General features: G+C 33.8%; 1 protein-coding gene across 1 annotated transcript in view; it reads right to left on the reverse strand.

The window, feature by feature from the left end:
* The window catches only part of SHOC1 (shortage in chiasmata 1), a gene marked incomplete at its 5' end in the record, with an annotated part of 55,451 nt that overhangs the window by 6,262 nt on the left and 26,473 nt on the right, over positions 1-22,716 (reverse strand). Inside the window, 12 exons of the mRNA XM_081103149.1 lie at positions 1,836-1,929; positions 2,814-2,932; positions 4,390-4,501; positions 5,879-5,996; positions 7,659-7,837; positions 9,432-9,501; positions 12,402-12,474; positions 13,624-13,802; positions 16,127-16,231; positions 18,330-18,506; positions 19,619-19,738; positions 20,895-21,308. Coding sequence (XP_080959275.1) covers positions 1,836-1,929; positions 2,814-2,932; positions 4,390-4,501; positions 5,879-5,996; positions 7,659-7,837; positions 9,432-9,501; positions 12,402-12,474; positions 13,624-13,802; positions 16,127-16,231; positions 18,330-18,506; positions 19,619-19,738; positions 20,895-21,308 — 1,760 coding nt within the window. The remainder of the gene's footprint in view (positions 1-1,835; positions 1,930-2,813; positions 2,933-4,389; positions 4,502-5,878; positions 5,997-7,658; positions 7,838-9,431; positions 9,502-12,401; positions 12,475-13,623; positions 13,803-16,126; positions 16,232-18,329; positions 18,507-19,618; positions 19,739-20,894; positions 21,309-22,716) is intronic.

Genomic DNA, 22,716 nt, shown 5'->3' on the forward strand with positions numbered 1-22,716 from the left:
GAAGAAAAAAAACCCAGCAGGGTCTAATCTTTGAGCACTATTTTAGATATAATTTATTAATTTGTCTATGTGAAACCCAGGACATTTTTTTGTGTGAGGATAAGCAATTTTCTTTCCTTCTTTAAGAATGATATCCTTGTAGTTTCCAATTTTTGGAACTAAATTGTTTTTCCTCACTTCCGTTGACATTTATCAATAACATCATTTAAATGTATTTGGTATTATATTTCATCTGTATTAGAAGAAAAAGCAATTTGGAAGGCAGCTATGCTCACCACTATACCACCAACGCTTTAGAAAAAGCAATTTGGCTATCACTAGTAATGTTTAATATTTTGCTTTTTCTAGGTTAACCTAATAGTTCTCAACTAAAATAAGAACTTCAAAAATACAGTGTAAGATTTGTTAAAAACAAAGTTAAATATAAAGGATATTTGCGGATGAATTTGAAGCTTTATTTTTTAAAAAAAGAAAAAAAGCCTGGCCAGCATGACTCAGTAGTTGAGCGTCAACCTATGAACCAGGAGGTCACTGTGATCAATGATGCTCTCTCATTATTGATGTTCCTCTCTCTCCCTCTCTAAAATAAATTTTTAAAAAAGGTTTTAATTTAGAGTAGCCTTCCCTAGCATTTTTGGCTTATTTAATACTAAGATAATGCTGCCAAAAATGTGTGTGTGTATTAAACTAAACTCTAAGAAAGAATTTCTTCATTTCCCCTGCTTCCTGTCTGTCACTTGTGTTTCCCTCCATGCCTTTCTTTCTTCTGAAATGCCAGTCTTTCTCTTCCTCTTTCATTTCTATTTTTATCTTCTTTTAGGTTCGGTTGAAGGAAAGATAGTTCATGGAGTAGCAGTCTAATGTGGACAGAGAAATAACTAGCCTAAACAATCATGTCTTAGAAATATAAATACGCTGTCCTGTAGTAGAAATTTAAAAAGCAAGGACTGTACCAATCTCAAAAAATAATTATGACAATTTTTTATTTCACAAGAATTTTAAATATAAAACTGTTGGTACATATCTGGGAAATATAAGTACTCTAAAGACAGATTTTCTCTAAATTATATTAAATATGTATAGAGTGCACAGAAGTACACTGAGTACAATTTTATTTTATTGTTAAGTTTTAGGTGTTTTGAGAATATTTGATAATAGAAGAGTACTGAGCCCCAGATTTGGAAGAATGTCTAAATTTCAGAGCAATGACATTGAAAAAAGAGCTAAGAAAGAAGACTAATTAGAGGTTACTAAAATATATGTCCTAAGATTTCCATTTTACAACAGATAAGAACTTAGTATATCTTTCATAAGTGAGCATTTTTTTAAAAATATATTTTTATTGATTTTTTTACAGAGAGGAAGGGAGAGGGATAGAGAGTTAGAAACATCGATGAGAGAGAAACATCGATCAGCTGCCTCCTGCACATCCCCCACTGGGGATGTGCCCGCAACCAAGGTACATGCCCTTGACTGGAATCTAACCTGGGACCTTTCAGTCCGCAGGCCGACGCTCTATCCACTGAGCCAAACAGGTCAGGACAAGTGAGCATTTTTGATCAAGGGATATGTTTATTTTTATTCATATCCTGCTATGATTCAAATAAATATAGGTAGTAATTAAGAGATAAAATATTATTTTATATTTATTAAACTAAAGACTTTTAGGACAGAAGTTTATGTGGAAAGAATATTCATTAATTTAAAAACTGTTCTTTGACTTTTAGGCAGTTTTGACTTACCTATTTAATGTTTCTTCTCATTGGGTATATGAGTTTGAGTATAATTTTGGTTTATGAAAAATACTTATGAACAAACATATGGGGAAAAAATACCTTTACATCCAGTTCTTCTGATTTTAGTCCAAACGAAACTAAAGCTGAGTAAATCAGTGCTAGGTGATGAAGTGTCTTTTCTGTAAGATAATACCTAAAAAGAATTATATTACTATACTTCCACTCACTTGACATCTGATTATACTTACTAAAAATGCATTGTTTTCCATATTTCATGTTATTAACCCTTTGTACGCCATAAGTGTCTGTAGATGCTTTAAAAAATTATTTTTTGTGAGAATTTTCAACTGAAAATATTCAAGAACACCTGAATTGTAATATATTTATTTTTATAATATTCATTGCAAATTGATTTTTTAAATTAAATTCAAAATATCATGGCGTGTGGGGATGGTTTCCAGTTTGGATGCTTGGCAGTTAACTGGTTAAAATAACCTGGCTAACACAATACTAGTATGGGAGACTCATGGGTATTTGTCTACTTAGTATTTTTCTGAAGAAAAAAAAAAATTTCCCACCTCCATTTTTAAAAAATATTGTTAAATCTAGGAGATGCTAGGGTGTGGGGAGGAAGGGGAGAAATTTAACTTATCCCCTTACTGGTCAGTGTCTTGGCACGGATTTTTTTTTTTATAATTCTTCATTAATGAAAAAAGTATAGCAAGATGCTCATTAGTTGGTATTTTTAATAAGGTTTTAGAAGTGATTTAAGAATGACTTATCTTTTAAGAGACAAGTATAAGAATTTTAAAGTAATAAGAAGTGAAATACTTAAAGCAGCAATTCTTAGGGAGGTAGAGGAGGAGAGGATGATTTGTACAGCATGTTCAGGGGAAACATATCTCCAAAATCTTGATTTGTTTGACTATGGGCATGCCTCCATCTTGAGAATCCCTGACTTAAAGCAAACTAGATGAGCAAGCAGAAAATTAGCATAGCTACTTCTATTCACAGAAGAGGACTGAATAAAACTTAAAAAATATGAATGTGACTTTAGATGAAGAAATGTTTACTTACTCTGAGTTTGTTTTTTTGGCATATAAAACTATCCAACAATAGCTGTACTGGAATGATAATGCCATCAGTCTCATAATGATGTTGTCTGATGCCTTCTCACAATTCAATTCTTCTAGATCCTACCAGTAAAAAATAAATAAAAAAGATTCACTAGGTTAATAGTTGTTATGAAATTATTTGTACCATATTTCAAAATCTATATTATATAGATTATAGCTTGAGGAGAAGCATGGGCCTGGGCTTCTATTTTATGAAAAAAATAAAATCACACTGGAAGTATTGGGGGGAAAGCTACTGTAGATATAAAACAACTAGTGAATTTCAACAAGAAAGGCTCATGAATCTCCCAAAGTCCTAGATATGAAGAAAGCAGCCTGCAGTGTCCCAATTTGGGTGAAGTCCTTTGTAGATAGGGGTCTGGCTACTCCTAAAGGCTACAGAAACTATGTTTAAAATAGATAATTTGCTTCCAATGCTTCCTTAAGGAAAATGAGAAAGCAGCAGTTAATGTGGTTCTAGGAATCTCTATGTAATGGTCTGGAATTCTTTTTTTCCTTTAACACAATCTTAGATCGAGCAAATAATTCAGGAAGTGGCTTACTCTAATAGTAACTTATGTAAGTGATTAAAACAGTTTCCCTAAACAATATTTTCCCCAAATAACTGCTTTTTAAAAGAATCTTAACTATACGAGACACAATATCTCTTAAGAATCCCTCTGCCTGGCCAGCATGGCTCAATGGTTGAGTGTTGACCTATGAACTAAGGGGTCATTGTTCCATTCCCCAACAGGGCACATACCCCGGTTGTGGGCTGGTCCCCGATGTGGGGCGTGCAGGAGGCAGCTGATCAATGATTCTCTCTCATCATTGATGTTTCTAACACTCTCTCCCTCTCCCTCCTTCTCTGAAATCAATAAAAATATATTAAACAAACAAACAAAAACAAATCCTTAAAAAAACAACAAACCCTCTAACAGAGCTTTGTGTTTTCATCATATAATTATTATATTGTTAACATTTGCTCATAATATTTCTCATTAATTTCTATTCCATACCGTCAAACTGGTTTCTTCAATTAAGCAAACATCAAGGAGATTCAAACAAGAATTTTTATATCTTAAATTACAAACTATGTGGATTTTTTAAGAGACCCTCTCTTGTTAAAAACCAGCTATTTATTGGCAATTCCAACTTACCTCACAGGAAATGCCATATTTCCGATCATGGACTAATATACTGCCCCCTTTTAAGAAACATAGTGGCTAGGATTTAGTTTTTAAAGTTTTCAACACTATACTTATTATATAAATGCATTTAAAAATAGGACAATATACAATATTAAAGATTCTATATTTGCTTTGTCTTAAAGTATGTTAAAAATTATAAGCATCAAAGCAGCTTGGTAATGGCCATTTTTCACAGTCATGATTTTGGCACTTGTGGCCCACTTGCAAAGTTTTGGAAGAAATTGTTAATAGATCGTGTTAAGCTCTCTATAGTAAAGCTAATAATAAAATTACATAGGTATATATCTTTTTAATTTATTTGATTTATTTTTGATTGTGTAGTTTTACCTGCAAAATTATGGCAGTGTGTTCATCAACTGTCACTACTACATAACACTCCATACCTCCAAAGAATTTCATCGACTCACTGCAGCATCTTTCCACTAGTGTGATATTATAGCTGTAAAATACAATATTTGGGGGTGACATAATGAAATGGCTAAGAAAATTCTTTAAGAAAAACTATTGTCCTCCTGCATATAAAATTATTTGAACTACTGTGCTTTTTCTCTTATACATCAATTTATTCAATTTTATCAATTTGAGATATGAAATTATGATTTATTCAGTATATATGACAAATTCATTGACTATGTGTTGCCGTAGGTACTTTGCTAAGTATTACTGAACACAATACTATTGCAAATATACTGGCCAATTTATTCTGCTCTTTAAATAATAATTAATGAAACCAAAACATCATGCTATGAGACTAAACATTCTGCATTTATCAGAATTTTCTTTTCTTTCTCCTTAAAACTGACTTAGATTTTAGCTACCTTTTTTTTTTTTAAATTACCTTTTATTAGCTCAGAAGTTTCTGTGAATGCCCCACAGCCTTGAGATATAAAAATAAAAGCACAGGAAGTAAATCTGCATTTTAACTAAGGTCACAGCACAGTCATCTTTCCTTGAGATAAAGCCCAGTGTTTAACATCACTATGACAACTGTGTGTCTTGATAAAGTGTTTTATGTGATTTTAAAATTCTCAGTGTAAAAATGTGAAAATTCATTTAGACCTTCATAGTCCTGTTTCCCAGGCAGTTTTAAAGTCCTCTAAATAAGAAGAGTCATTCTTTTATTTTTTTTAGAATAGTCATTCTCAATATTATCAATGACCCAAAGTTATGAATATATAAGTCTGTGAATTATAGGTTTTTATTTGCTAGAACCAAAAGAAATACAATTAAGATATAAATTTAAACAATAATGAAATATTTTTCTTCACAAAATTGATATGTTACTGAAAAATAATATTTAATAATTATTATGGTATACTAGAGGAAGAGAAATGTACACTGACATAAGCTTTCTGGAAAACTATTCCTGTGTGATATAATACCAGGCTTGAATCTGAAAATAGTACCATATAATCCTATATAATAAAAGTCTAATATGCAAATCGACCAAACAGCGGAACTAGTGGTCGCTATGACGCACACTGACCACCAGGAGGCAGATGCTCAATGCAGGAGCTGCCCCCTGGTGGTCAGTGTGCTCCCACAGGGGGAGTGCCGCTCAGCCAGAAGCCGAGCTCATAGCTGGTGAGCACAGCAGCGGTGGTGGGAGCCTCTCCTGCCTCCATAGCAACGCTAAGGATGTCCGACTGCCAGCTTAGGCCCGCTCCCTGAAGTCAGTAGGACATCCCCTGAGGGCTCCCAGACTGTGAGAGGGAACAGGCCTGGCACAAATTTCATGCACTGGGCCTCTAGTATAGAATAATATTTAGCCATTATATATATATACTTTGTTAAAGTTATGAAATCTATAACTTACTTGGATTCTAACAACTGAAGTATTTCTGGAGTATTAAGAAGTCCTTCAGATGCAAACAACACATATGGAACCTGGATTTCCAAAAGAAAACCACCAAAACTATCCAGCAAGTTGTTTCCTAAATAACAGAAAATTTATAAATATTTCTCTTTTTTCTCATCCCTCAGCTCTTTATAATTTTTTACTAAACATGTTCAAAGTGTATGTTCAAGGAGTCATATAAAAATAAAAACATATTCACTGTAAAACATCAGAAGTCAGAATAAAGAAAGTTCTGAAGAATAAAATAAAAACCATGTTATCCTATTACTTAGAAAGAAAAGGTAACAGATCTTACTAAAACTACTATATACTAAAACAAAGATTAGTACATACTTCCAGACTTTCTCCTATATATTTGCTTATCACATGTACACTCACTTAAAAAGAAAAAAGGAAAAGAAAAAAATAGGATTATAATCTAACAATATTAAAATCTGCTTTATTCACTTAAGTATATATTGGACATTTACTGTGTAAATATGCTGATCAAAATTTAAAATTATGTACTATAACCTATAGGAAATGATACAGATCAATAGGAAAAGAATAAATGCCTCGATAGATAAATGGACAAAGGACATAAACTGGCAACTTACAAAAGAATGGCTATACAAGATCAATTCACATCTGAAAAGATATGAATAGTCAAAGATATGCAAATTAACACAACTATAAAATATTTTCTGCCTATAATTATGTCAAATATTTAAAAGATTAATAATGCCGACTTATTGTAAAGATATGGGAAAAGTATCCTCTCACACTTTCTGCACAAATATAAATTGGAATAGCATTTCTTGAAGGATATTTGGCAATATATAAATGTGTGTATACATTTGACCCAGCAATTAATTTTACCTCTTGGAATTCGAATTTCTTAGAACAAGTATATCAAGATATATAAGATATAAAACCACTTTATCTTACAGTATAATAGTGAATTGAAGCATTGTAAATGCCCAAAGAACTGATTGAATAAATTAAATTCATCTTTGAGAAAATGAAAGAAGCTTCTAAATATAAACAAGCATACTTATCTTTTATCTTTTCTTGGGCCCATTCTTTAATTGGTTTATCAACTTAACATTTAATTCTAAATATCAAAGATTCTAAATAAGAATTATGGTGTACTTTAGAATTGAGTTGGAATGACTCAGAATTCAAACTTCCCACTCATAATTCAGTTGGATAGAAAGTAACTTATGGCAAATATTGAAAGAGAGATGCACTGGGAGTAAAACTCCATGGGCTTTTTCAATGAAATGGTCTGAGAATTCACAACCTTAGTTATGTGAAGTGAGAAATGCAAAGAAACCAAAGTGGCTTTGGATTATTTTCTAAGTATTTGTGCATAATTTTTTTTGTGTATTAAAAGTTTTCTGAATCAGTCAACATACTAATTATCCAACGTAATTTTTCCCTAAAATTCAATAAAATACTATTGAATAAAAGTATCAGATTGATATTATATATAATTATAATAAAAGTATGCTATATAAGTAAAATTTAGAAGTTAAAGGGATGAAGATAAATATGATCAGTAAAGTTTGCTTTTCAGATGAGGGATATGAGTATGAGATAGTTAAAGAACGTGCTCAAGGTTACAAGGATAGTGGTACGATTAGAGCTTAAACTCAAGTCTTCTCATGCCATAGTTTATTCTCTTTCCACAGATAAGAAACAGAGAACAGAAATTTCATTCTAATGAAATAAAAAAAAAATTAGTTTATATTCTTACTCTTTAAAACTGTGTCTGGAAGCATCACTTTAAAGGCCATGTATGGAATATTCAATTGCTCGCAGTGTTTAGTCCAACAAGAGTTTTCTACGTAATTGTATTCCACAACAAATGAGAAATTACTCCAGGGGAAATCTGCTCCAATATATTGATTAGGTACCACTACACAGGAACTTGTACTGAAGACAAAAGAAAGCCAAGAAAATGTAACTATACTTGTGCAATTATTTACTTCGAATGCTAAAAGATAACTCTTTTTGGCTTATGTTACTCTTCTCTAATCTATGTCTATTTATCTTGGAAAAGCACTGGTGTACTTTCTGTTTATTTGTTCTCCAATTGTTGCTAATCTATTTTTATCTTTTTTTTAAAAATATATTTTATTGATTTTTTTACAGAGAGAAAGGGAGAGAGATAGAGAGTTAGAAACATCGATGAGAGAGAAACATCGATCAGCTGCCTCCTGCACATCTCCTACTGGGGATGTGCCCGCAACCCAGGTACATGCCCCTGACCGGAATCGAACCTGGGACCTCTCAATCCGCAGGCCGACGCTCTATCCACTGAGCCAAACCGGTTTCGGCTATTTTTATCTTTTTTGATGGTCATAGTTTTTTTTTTTTGTTTTTTTTTTAATTCAAATATAAAAAACTGTAGACTAGCCCAGCTGGCATGGCTCCAGTGGTTGAGTGCCAACCTATGAACCAGGAGGTCATGGTTCAATTTCCGGTCAGGGCACATGCCTGGGTTGCAGGCTCGATCCCCCGTGTGGGATGTGCAGGAAGCAGCCGATCAGTGATTCTCTCGTTATTGATGTTTCTACCTCTCTCTCCCTCTCCCTTTCTCTCTGAAATAAATAAAAATACACACACACACACACACACACACACACACACAACTGTAGACTATTTCACATCCTCAAATGCAAGGGACCTTAATTTTATTACCTGAGTCTTATCCATAACAGACAATTCATCATGAGAAATCAATCTCATTTTCCTACAAATGTGAGGTTTTAATCTTTGAGAATCTATATAACAGAGTATTACCTGACAACTATGAAGTGCAGTTATTTTTTTTCCTCAGTGGGCTTCATAAGTGATTTAACAACAACAAAAAAGGTGAAAACTTAAATATTATAAAGTTATCTTTCCCATCTTCAAATGCCATATGACAGCACTTACTGTAATTAAAATTCTCTACCACTGCTTTCTACCCAGAGCAATGTAGACAGAAGTTAAAAGGTATTTATGTCTAGCTTCTATGGGCTCCTATTTGATTTACATTTTCTCTTTTTATTATTTAGATCCAATATAAAGAATAAATAATTTCTATACAAAATAAGGCAAAATAAAAACATTTTTAGTCAAGTCGACACTAATTTTATCATTAGCAGAACTTCACTGAGAGAATTTATAAAAATGTACTCTAGGAAGAAGGAGAACCCAAACAAAGGAAGGAAGTATAAAAAAATAACAATGCTAAACAAAAAAACTGGCAAGTCTAAATAGGCACTTTCTGTACTGACAATAACAATAATAATGATAATTTGGGGATATTAAAGCAAGACTGAACTAAATTTCTGGACAACAAAATATTTAACACAAGGCAATAAACTGAATTAAAGTGTTCTATGTGAAGCTTTTCTCAGGTACAGGTTAAAGACATTAACTTTATTAAACCTTTCTTTAAAAGTTTAATTCTAGGAGAAATTGTGCTTTTCCTAGGGAATTTGAATGTTTGCTCCCCATAGATGAAGAAATACATTTTTACCTATTTAAAACACCTTCAGATTCCAGAAAATCTTTTCTTTTGTTTGAATGTAAGACAGTCAATGTTAAACCTGTTGGAAAAAAAGAGGAATGAAAGAAAAATTTTCCCAGTGTTTTGTTCATGTGTATTTTTAAAGTGTGTCATGTATTCACTACCACAAAAATGAATGAAACATCTTTGAACAAGGAAACTGCTTAAAATACAATTTGGGAGATTATTTTCTAAATCTAGGGTATCAGGAAGTTTAAACCATGGGCAATATTTCTGTGTGAACGTTGTGTGTATAAGCATGGAAATTCTGAGTTTACTTTATAAAATAATAAAGTGGATCAAAAACTTAATTTTAAAATAACTAAATTAAACTTACCAATTCTGTGCAGTTAACTTTATTTAACTAAAAATTATGGTAGACTTTACCTTTTTTTTCCTCTGGTAAAATTTAAAGTATGTAACTAAACATCAGGGACTGCATTTCGATTTGATGTTACTTTTTAACAAAATATATTAAACTCCATTAAATTCTGTATCCACACATACAGTTTATTTTTTACAGACATATTTAAGAATAGCTAATTCTAGTTAAAGTAAATTCTACACTCTATTAATGTACTCTGTCAATTGTAAAGTTTACAGTTGTATGATGTAGTAATGACAAAGTAGTGCTTAATAATATCACATTTACTTGAATTGACATGACAATAGTTTTGGCAGCAAGAAGAAAGGAGGGAGTATGATTTTTCTTTTATAATTTATAAGGTCATATAATTTAAAAGTTAATCTCCTTAAGTGATTTGTGTTAGCTATGAATCCAAAGCAGATTACTTGCTGAGTGCATTACTAGGATCTTACAAACACATAGAATGATGGAACTACATTTTTACTTTCTAACACTCAATAGAAAAAAGGGCTTTGCTCCTAGATATAGAGGATAGTTACCAGTTAGAGAGTAAAAACATTTGTCAGTGTATAAAGTCAATATTTTTGTGTCAGCAGACCTTGTTGAAATAAAACACTAAGAGTAGTGATGATATAATTCCAAATACCAAAAGAAATAGGGATGTTCAGTGTGAAGCCTAGATAAGAGATATATGTACAGTAATAATTTGTCAATATATCTTAAGTGACATCAAAGAAAAGGTGCCCCATTAAGCAGGTTTAAGTATTCTTCTTTGTGGAGCAGGAATATTTTCTCAACTTCTTAAAAAAAAAATTCCTTTGGTTACCCAGATCCCCTCTTTTTTTCTTTATTGATTAAGGTATTACATATGTGTCCTTATCCCCCCCATTGCCCCCCCGCCCCTGACCCCACTCCCGTTCATGCCCTCACCCTCCTGGTGTCTGCACCCATTGGTTATGCTTATATGCATGCATACAAGTCCTTTGGTTGATCTCACCCCCTTACCCCCCCACTCCCCTACCAGATCCCTTTGTGTGTTTTTTTTGTTTTTTTGTTTTGTTTTTTTTTAAAATATATTTTATTGATTCTTCACAGAGAGGAAAGGAGAAGGATAGAGAGTTAGAAATATCGATGAGAGAGAAACATCGATCAGCTGCCTCCTGCACACCTCCCACCGGGGATGTGCCCGCAACCAAGGTACATGCTCTTGGCCGGAATCGAACCTGGGACCTTTCAGCCCGCAGGCCGACGCTCTATCCACTGAGCCAAACCGGTTAGGGCCAGATCCCTTTGTTTTTAATGTTAACATTGCTCAGCATTTTCCTAATTAAAAATTTTTTTCCCAATTACTGTACCCAGATTCCAGACAACTGTGGCAGGTTCAGCCCCACAACTGTTAACTATTGCTCTCACTTTTTGGTACTAGTAAGGATCTTGTGAATTTGGTGAATATGAACTCATCTCCCCAGGATTGGAAAACTGAATGAAATAATAAGACAGTAGGGAGAGAGGGAGAGAGGGAGAGAGGGAGAGAGGGAGAGAGGGAGAGAGGGAGAGAGGGAAAGAGGGAGAGAGGGAGAGAGGGGGTGTGGGGGGAAGAGAGAGAGAGGGAGAGGGAGAGAGAGAGAGAGAGGAGGAGAGAGAATCAGATTCTAAATGAGAAGAATACAGGGAAGCAGTGTCATCTGGGGAAAATCAGGTTTTACTTAAGACGAAGGAGGTGAAGAAGAGTTTACATGTAAGCGGTAGGTTCCACAGCACCAGGTGGAATTGGCTGGCAGAGGAGGCTGCAGTGGGTAGAAGAATGAACTGAAGAATAACAGTGGAACAAGAGAGACCGAGGTTCAAATTCTGATTCCCACACTTACTGCCTGTGAGATTTGGCTTGCTACGTTACCTTTATGAACTTTAGTTTCTTTATTTGTAAAATTGAGTTAGTAAAACCTATGCATAGAGTTGTAAGTAGTCACTATTATTTAGCAACTAGTAGACATTCAACAAAAGGTATCAACTGATAATAATAATAACAACATATGTATAAATACATTTAATGTTCACATAAGTACATTATAGAATATTTATATTTTGCAGGTTTATAGTCCAGATTGACTTAAAAACTGGTTAGGTATCACTGAGTTATTTAATTTTAAAGAATAAATTTTATGGTATGTTAATTATATCTTAATTTTAAAACTTGGTTAGGCCAAAACTGGTTTGGCTCAGTGGATAGAGCGTCGGCCTGTGGACTGAAGGGTCCCAGGTTCGATTCTGGTCAAGGGCATGTACCTGGGTTGCGGGCACATCCCCAGTGGGGGATGTGCAGAAGGCAGCTGATCGATGTTTCTCTCTCATTGATGTTTCTGACTCTCTATCTCTCTCCCTTCCTCTCTGTAAAAAATCAATAAAATATATTAAAAAAACAAAACAAAACAAAAAAACCAACAGCCATATTTGGAAAGGTTGTGTGTGGCCTTTAAAAAAACAAACAAACAAACAAAAAAACTTGGTTAGATCAATACATTTTTATGTTCAAGCATATGTTAGCAAATGAAGCATAATTTAAAATTGCATACCTTCCATTTTGTTAAGGATTTCAATGAGTAGATGTTTTTCACCATCTGAGTCCATTCTTATTATAATCAGCACCTGACCAAAAATAAGAATTTCTCATAAATGTATATCTGATTGCTTATTCTTTTTCATAGTTTTGCTACAGTGACAAAATAACAAACTTAATTGGTTATGAAACGAATGGCTATACGATTACCAAGTAAATATTCATGTTGTAAAAGATATCTTTAAATACAAAGTAAGGTCAAATATTAATGAGGAAAATATTTTGCAGTAGGACATTCTTGGCTTAGGGGTGGAGTGGGGACAACAAATCAATTTCAATTTTAAATTTCTTACTGATTATTTTATTTTAATGACTTACGCAAGTTGCCAAGTAACCATAAAGTTGGAGATAAAAATATAGGAGGGACAGAGAGGAAAAAGAAGAAAAAGGCCAAATTTGTAACCAGATTCAATGTAAAACATTTGAAATGCTTTTCTGCTTGTAAATATTTTTTAAAGTATTTTCTCTTAAATATTTATTAATGTAACTTCATATGCTTGAGGTAGGGTGGGCAAAAATTTCCAATATAATCCTAGGCATAAACTAAGTGCTTTTGTTGTTGTTGTTCTTTTGATAGAATCACATAAGATGAGATTTTGGCTCAATTTCTAAAAATAAATTATTATAGTTCTATTATTGGTAAATGTTGATGAACTTACAAGGACTTAACAACATTAATATACTTATAAGAACAGACACCACTTTTGAGTTTTGAAGAAGCAATCCATAAAAAACTGTATATAATAAAAATTGTTTTTTTTTAATTTAAGACATATGAATAATGATGGAAATCATCCTTTCTCTGGACCCGATTTTATTCTGTTAACTTAGAAGAAAACTATTGAGGGACCAAACAGTATAGATCAGTGGTTGGCAAACTCATTAGTCAACAGAGCCAAATATCAACAGTACAACAACTGAAATTGCTTTTGAGAGCCAAATTTTTTAAACTTAAACTATATAGGTAGGTACATTGTTATTAACTTAATTAGGGTACTCCTAAGGCTTAGGAAGAGCCACACTCAAGGGACCAAAGAGCTGCATGTGGCTTACAAGCCGCAATTTGCCGACCACGGGTATAGACTATTTTATAATTTCAAAATTAAATGTAAAAATTTATCTTACATCCAGTTCTTGTTTAAGCTAATTATTGTTACCTGCTTTAATCCAGTACTAACCTTAATTTGCTGTTCACTTTGCATCCGATTTAATATCTGACGTTGCAATTCTTGTATTTTGTAGTTGGTTTCAGGCATTTTTTCCCTAATAAACTGTACAATCTCTAGCTGTCTCCAAATGTCATCCAAATAGGAGCCTAAAACGCTTTTGTACACATCTTTTGCATTTGACAAATATCCTGTTAAAACAAAATTGGGCGGGGGGGTGGGGGAGACTTTTTGTTCTTTGAGAAACTCCATGGACAAAAAAGAATTAAAATTTCCTTTCATCATCTTGGTCTGAAACTCTGCATCATTACCCTTGAATCTTCCGGAGAGGTAGCAAACTGAAAGCTGTGAGAAAAGACGGAATTCTGGTAGGGAGCAGCGCAGGCAGCTAGACCCCCACAGACCTTTCTTCTGCCACTATAGAGAGGGAAGGAAAGAAGAACAACCTATCTTGCTCTTTGATTTCAAGAGGTTTAGAGGAGTGAAAAAGCCCTCCACTAAAAATGTCTAAGGCAGTTAGGTTACTCATTATGGCTTGGTATGTAGAGCTTACAAAGTTAGTTTTCCAACAAGGATTTTACTTTTATAATATTCTTTAAATTTTTTTCTTTATTTATTTCAGAGAGGAAGGGAGAGGGAAAGAGAGACAGAGACATCAATGATGAGAGAGAATCATTGATTGGCTGCCTCCTGCATGCCCTGAACTAGGGATCGAGCCCACAGCTTGCACATATACCCTGACCAGGAATGGAACCGTGACCTCCTGGTTCATAGGTCAATGGTTAACCATTGACCCACACCAGCTGGGCTATAATATTCTTCAAGGTAGCCAAATAGTAATGCCAAAGTTTAATTTAGTAAATGCATTTCTTTGAGAAGCAAAAACAATTCAAGTATATAGCTCTCAATGGTCTCACCTAATCCTAGGGTAAATTGTAGAGTACCTTCAAGCAATCCTCCATAATCTCTAATCCAAAGTTTTGATTAGTATTGAGCATAGGTGAGTCACAACTCTCTCTATAGCACAGGGAGCTCAGATATGCTAGAATCTGAAAATCTGCCTTACTATTATGCTTTAACATCAGCCTGACTGTTAATGGGACTGACAGTTTTTTATGAAGCCAGAAAGACTGATGAAGACAGGTAACTAAATAGAAGGGCATGTGACACTATACCGTTACACTAATTCTACTAGGTTCTAAAAATTAGGGCTATAGCTCCCAATCCTTACTTGTCTGAGGACAAAGATAAGACAACCTGATCCAGCATCAACACCCAAGTGGTTTAACTGGAAAAGAAAGGAAAAGCACCATGCTAGGTTCTCTAAGAGTAACTATAATTTAGTTCTAATACTTGGCTAGATAATATAATACTTAGCCAAGTATTATAACTCCCAGAGGTTGCAGAGGGAGTATAACTATAACTTACTGCTGCTTAATAATTATCTCTAAAACCTTGGATTAGAGAAATAATATTTGGGTCACAGATAAAACATCTGGGTCAGAAATCAGAGAAAATTTATTTTCACTTTATATTTAAAACTAGAGGCCCAGTGCACAAATTCGTGCACCAGTGGGGTCCCTCAGCCTGGCCTGTGGGATTGGGCTGAAACCCGCTCTCAGAAATCCCCCAAGGGGTCCCGGAGTGTGAGAGGGCACAGACCAGGCTGAGGGACCCCACTGGTGCATGATCAGGGTTGGGGAGGGACACAGGAGGTTGGCCGGAGGGCTCCAGGGCATGTCCAGCTCATCTCTCTCAGTCCTGACTAGCTGGACCCCAGCAGCAAGCTAACCTACTGGTCAGACCATCTGCCCCCTGATGGTCAGTGTATACCATAGCAAGCAGTTGAGCGGCCTTAGCATATCATTAGCATATTATTCTTTGGTTGAATGGACGACTGGACTCTTAGCATATTAGGCTTTTATTATATAGGATAGGTTCAAAACATTCTAAATTATAAAACATAATCCTATAAGCATAACATTACTAAATAATGCTCAATAATTCTGCAATAAGGGACTTAAAGTAGTAATGTAGTAAGACAGATTCTGATAATTTAGAAAAGATTTTCAGGATCATAAACTTTTCAACACATTTAAGTTAGTTTTATTTTTATCACTCAAATAGTTTATATCCTCATTTACACACACAATTTAAAAATTGCAGAAGGCATTACTACTAATAACTTAGTCATATTTCATCTAGCAAAGATTTAAAGCCACAGACATTTAATAATGGCCTAAAATGTATATGGAAAATATCATCTTATACTAAAAATTAGTGCATGATAATGATTATACAATCAAATCTGCTAAGGTCATTAGGATTCTGTAATTCAGGCCTAGATGAGGGAATCCTAAACCTATTTTTTTTTAGGCAATGATAGGTGTTACATAGAAGTATAAGAAGCTACATAGTTTCTTATAAGGTGCATCTTTTTCAGAAAATTGAAAGTTATTTCAGATGAAATATTTCAATAGGAAGAAAAGGAAAATTAAAAAATTTCCCTACTGACCCAGTGCTGTGTCCAAGCTACATGTTAAAAGGACATCTCGAATTGTGACCAGAAGGTGTAATAGACCAGCATGCCTAAATGTTGTTTCTCTTTCAGCATTTGTACCTAAGTAAGCAAAAACATATTTAAATGTATTAAAAAACGTAGGATATATATTAAAATTTTAGAATATGTATCAGAATGTTTAACAATAAAAGTGAATATTTATTATTGAGTGCTTACTCTGTGCCAGGCTGTGTATAAGGTGGTTATTTCATTAAATCTATAACAATAACTCTATCAGGCAAGTTTATTATGAATCTTATTTTGTGGATGAGGAAATAATCTTAAGGAGGTTAAGTAACTATCCAAGGTCAATTTGTGAATAAATGGTGGGGCTGACATTTAAACCCAGACAGCTAACCTTAGAGCTCATACTCTTTTTGCTTCCAAAGAACATTCAATTATTTCTACTCTTGGTGGGAAAACAGGTAAATGATTCCCAGTTATGAAACAAGAAGAAAATTAAACTCATAACATGCCAACTGGTTAAAATAAAGGTAGAGGATCAGCACATAAAGCAATACCTACAAGTGAAGGTAGACACCTGGAAATATCTGTCTAAAGATATGACTTAAACAAGAGATGTATTCACAAGGACAGGCCAATGGTCTAATCAACGTGTCCACATAGCTCCACAGCTTTTTGAGGGTGATAGCTTGGATTTCACTGTGTACAGAAGTGAGACATTCTGAACCCACTGCCCTAACATAACCAGAGAAGCTCTACTTTTCTGTTTAAATAGTGGAATCCCATGAAATACTTATTTGAACAGAGTTCTGCTAAAACGTTTGAAAAATGTTGATCTAATAAAAAAAAAAAAGATGAGGCAAATATGTAGTAGTTATTGGGGATCAAGAAGCAATAGGAGAACCAATTATGGGTAGTATCTTCTGCCCTGGGAAGGACTTGTGGAAACAAGTCACTCATGACCTGGAAGTGATGAGAACAGAACAGAGAAACCAGATTTGATATCATTTTTCTCCTCCCCTTAGGAGAACATTCCTTACAGTGTAAGTCTGCAGCTCATGAATTCTTTCAGCTTTTGTATGGCTGAAAACATCTTTAGTTCACCTTTGTTTTTGTAATATATTTTTGCCCAGTATAGAAAACTAGGTTGATGGTTTTTTCTTCTTCTTCAGCATATATATATATATATATATATATATATATATATATATTTTTTTTTTTTTTTTTAAATTCTCACCCGAGGATATTTTTTCCATTGAGTCTCAGAGAGAGTAGAGGGAGGGACGAGGAGAGAGAGGGAGAGAGAGTAAGTAAAAGAGAGAGAGAGACACACACACATAGATGTGAGAGTGACACACCAATTGGTTGCTTTCCACACATGCCTCAATGAGGCCGAGGTTCAAACCTGCAACTGAGATACATGTCCTTGACTGAGAATCAAAGCAGAGACCCTTCAGTCCACGGGATGGAGCTCTAACTATTTGGTCATACTAGTCAGGGCTTCTTCAGTATTTTAAAGATGTTACTCCACTATCTTTTTACTTGCATTATTTCTGACAAGAAAGCTGGTGTCACCCTTACCCTTGTTTCTCTTATGCAACATATCTTTTTTTCCTCTGGCTGCTGCTACAGTTTTCTACTTATTACTGGTTTTGAACAATTACTGGTTTTTCTGTCTCTTAAAATGCCTGATAACCTTTGACTGGATGCCAGACATTGTGAATGGACTTTAATCTGTTTTTGTTTTTTACTTTCCCCCTCTTTTGGGGAGGAAACTAGGTGGTTCATATGCTAACATTAATAGGGGTTAATTTAGTTTCTGTAATAGGAACCTGTCAAGTAATAGAGGGTGGGACAAAAGTTGGTTTACAGTTGTGAGTATGCAAAACACAGAATTTATTTTTGTATTATTACTTATTTTATTATTTTCCATACAAACAGCTGTAAACCTACTTTTTGCCCCACCCTGTATAAGTCAATGGAGCTTCACTAAGGAGCAATGCCAGATTATATTTCTTACCCTTTCTCCCTTACTTAGCTGATTCTCCAGTTTTGGTGTATGGGTGCTATATGCTGAATTGCAGTTATGCTTTCATCCAAGACTAATTTTTGCATATTCTATATTTTTACTATCTTGATATATAATCCATAAATTGATATCATTTAAAATAATGTGACTTTTATTTGCACTCACCTTGATGAATAGCATCACTTACTACTTTCTCTTGTTCCTTTAAGAGGAATCTTGTTTGGTCAAAAAGAACGGTGGCAAATTTCCAAGTAGCAACAGGGCGAGTACAGAGGCAGGCGAGTTTTTTTAAGATAGGAGTAGCTGCGGCTTCTAGGAGACAGTACGCGTGGCACTGGCTCTCTGTAAACACGAAAGCATTGGAGGAAGTGTTTTTATAAAGATTGCATGCTCTTTTTGACAAACCAACTGAACATGTTATTTCATGGAAACCTGAACTCTATCTAAATTTTACTGAGTTAAAATATCATGATATTGTACATAAGATTGTACAGAGGTTATTTTAATATATTTATGCTGAATAAACAAACTAGTAAAAACAAAACACCTTCCCCCATAGAATTACTATAATTTTATGGCTATCTTGTTTATTAGAAAGGATTTATTTAGTAACTTAATCAACTTTGCAACTATGAAGAGCCATATAAAGAGAATTGCAATTTTTTTTCTTTTCCCTCAACTATTAGCTTACAACCTTAAGCCGAACAAATTTGTAACAATGACAAATTGTTTCTAGTTTTCACTAGAATATCAATCTTTGAAGATTTGCATAATCACCTAAAGGTCATAAGTAAAATTGAACCAAAGGAATGAAAAGATATTCAAGAACTAGTAATATACTACTTTCTTATTGACTTTAATACTGAGCATGATGTTCTTACGCAGGCTGTTCTCTTTCTTTGGATTCTAACATTTAAATTATTTTGTACTTTTTCTTTTTTTAAAAAATTTATCTTTATTTTTGAAAGTATTACATATGTCCTCCTCCCCCCTTCCCATTGATGCCCTCTACCCTGCTCCCACCCCACAAGCAGGCTGTTCTTTAGGAGTCAAAGTATATTCTTCTTTACAGAAGAAGAAAAAGTGTAATCAGAATAGAGTTCAATAATAACTTATTTATAAATATCACCCTGATAAGGGATAAGGGAATAGAGAAAGCAACCATTAGCAGATCATTTTTGAGACTGGCATAAGAGTTGGAGCAGTTTGCTCTTTTCTGATGAATGAAGGGAAGCAGCAATTTAAAAGAAGAAATAACAATGGACTGGGGTAGGGCAAAGGGGAAGGCAGAGGCAGTGAACAGGGCCTTCCAAGTTTGGAAATAACTTGAAAGTAGAAGTGGAAATAAAGAAATATCTGAAACAAGCAAAGTTACATGGAAAATGAGGTATATTCTAGATACCCCAGAAAGGACTTTTAAATTAATTTGAATGTATCTTAAAAGCATAGCATACCTGATGCTTGAATCTCAATGACATTGTCTGCTCCCCTCTCCTGATTTATTTTCTCTACAGTTGTATTAGTATAAACAATAGGACTTTCTTCTTGAAGAGTCAAAGGATGTTCTTCTTTATCTTGAAATTCTGATAAAAATATTAATTTGCATTGTTCAGAAGAAACTTAATGTTGTTTTACTTAAACGTTTTCTTCTATGATGACCACCATTGTTAAAGTTCTTTGAAATACATTGTATTAAATTGAACTATTTAGCCCCGCCAGTGTGGCTCAGTATTTGAGCATCAACCCATGCACCAGGAAGTCAAGGTTCTATTCCTGGTCAGGGCACATGCCTGGGTTGTGGGCTTCATCCCCAGTAGGGGGAGTGCAAGAGTCAGCTGATCAATGATTCTCTCTCATCATTGATGTTTCTATCTCTCGCTCCCTCTCTGAAATCAATAAAAATATATTTTAAAAATATAGTATATAGACTAGTAAGACCTAAGTATGCTCTAACTCTTATACATAAATATTTTCGTAGTTATTTCATCTGGATAACTTATGTCAAACATATTCTAGAAGTAAAATGATATGACACATTATACTACCTTTGATATGGTTATAAGCAGAATGTAAAACAGTTAACTCAAACAGTTAAAAAGACTAAGCAATTCACCAGGCAAAGTGTTCTTAGTATACATTAAAATATAATTTAAATTTCTTTTTCCTCTAAAAGAAAAAAAGAATGGCAGAATGATAAAAAAAAAAGTTAGAAATATTATGAATCTGTATGGCTAAGTTGTAGAAAGCAAGTTTTACAAATAGTGACTTTGCTTAGAAGTTCAAATGTTACTTAAGACATTTTAAATACATATCTACATCTATATCTATACCCATATCTTTCTGCATGCACAATAGATATCATGAATCAAAAACATTTTCTTTGAGTTTGAAAAATAATATTTACTACCTGGAAGAGCTTTGTTTCTTTATCTTTTTAAAAAATATATATTTTTACTGATTTCAGAGAGGAAGGAAGAGGGAGAGATAGAATCATTAATGATGAGAGAAAATCATCAATCGGCTGCCTCCTACACATCCCATACTGGGGATTGAGTCAGCAAACCCGGGCACTTGCTTTGACCAGGAATCAAACCGTGACCTCCTCATTCATAGGTCGATACTCAACCACTGAGCAACACCAGCCAGGTGTTTCTTTATCTTCTATACTAAATTATACATTTAGTCCTTGAAGCTATCATATCTATGCCAAAATATTACTAAATTACCCACCATTTTTTTCATCACTATCTGTGACTTCAGTCTTTGAGGTACAAGTTTTATGTTTATTTCTCATCATAATAAAGTCACTCAAAAGGTCTAAATGATTCTCCCGCCTTTTACTACATTTAAAAGATGCTTTTTCAATTTTTGAAGAGGACGCTGATTCAGTAGATAGTTCTGTGTAGTCAAGTTCCAAGCAATCTTTATTTTCATTATTTTGGATTATACTACTAACTAGTTCTTGATCATCCTTTGGTTTTTCCTCTTTTGTTGGACTATGAACAGAGCTATATTCATCAGAAAAACACAGATCTGGTACTTCTGCTGGAGATGGACTTTTTTGTTGAAGTAATAAATTATCACTTGTAGATTCCTCATTCATAAGTACAATAGGTGAGGAACAACTTTTATGGTCTAGCCATGCTGAAAACAGAAAACAAAAATATCCAAATGATTTCCATGTCTAAATGAGTGTTCTATTAGGATAACTTTTAGTTATGGGTTCTTATTAATATAATTTAATCCAGCACTTTGTTTACAGCTTTAAAAATCAATTTTTGGTCTGAATAAACTAAAATTATTATAGAATAAAATTCCAGCACATCTTTTTTTTTTTCTACTAAAACTAGGTTACTGAGCAAAAAGGAATTCCAGAAAAGCCCTATTGCTAGTAGACTTATAAGTTAGAGCTTTGGAGGTAACAGTTACTTTATGGGTCAAAAACTTACATGCCAAGACCAAATGAAAGTACTTGCACTACATATACCTGAAAAAGAACTGTATCCAAAATATATAAAGAACTCCTATAACTTAATTTTAAAATAAAACCAATTAACAATTTGACAAAATATTTGAACAATCCTATCTAATAAAAAGAGAAACATGGTAATTGGCGTACGACTGCTACCCTTCCCATTGGCTAATCAGGGCAATATGCAAATTAACTGCCAGCCAAGATGGCGGCTGGCAGCCAGGCAGCTTGAAACTAACATGAGGCTTGCTTGCTTCAGTGATGGAGGACTCCAACGTTCCCCGCCTGGGGCTGCAGGCCTCTGAGCTGCAACTCTAAGCAACTATATAACAAATACAGAAGCTAAACAAAACCCCAGAAACCAACTTTAGTCTCCGGGCTTCAGCCAGCAGGATCGCAACATTGTAAGCAAAGGCCATGGGCCCCTGATACAGTTATTTACTTTTTGAACATCAGATTAAACTATCATCATAATGTTATTGGGTATCAAGGCAAATTATTTATTTTAACTTTAAAATAGTTACATATCATAATAAAGACTTTATATTATTTTATAGATTTAATACATGATGCTGTATATTTGAAGACACCATAAAATCTTCCTTTCCCTTTTCTTTGTCTAGCACTCTGACCTAATCTCTTTAAAAATTCTTCTACCAGGGATAACCATCTAGGCTTTGGGTAGACTGGTGTGCATTTGCTTCACAAAGTCTATTTATTCTTCTTCCTACTATATCCAAAGCCCTCTGTCTTCTGTTTTTGAAAGATCCCTTGCTGATAACAATTCTTACCCCAATTCTTATCTCCTTAAAGCAGTATCCTAACATCCACAATAATTTCTAAAATTCACTTTTAAATATATTTATTTACTCTATAATAAACTAAAAGTAAACTTTCCCAACTCAACTATTGTTTATTAAATAATACATATATACTTCAAAAAGATATAATTCATAGTAAGAATGTTCCATTTACTATAATGGCATATATAGCAACCAAAATAACTCAAAAGATTGAAATTCAAAAGACATTTTTGTCTTCTTAAATTATACAAGTAAAAAATGCTAAATGAGTAAGCTT

Source organism: Myotis nattereri (assembly GCF_964212035.1).
Source record: "Myotis nattereri genome assembly, chromosome: 12".
NCBI lineage: Eukaryota > Metazoa > Chordata > Mammalia > Chiroptera > Vespertilionidae > Myotis > Myotis nattereri.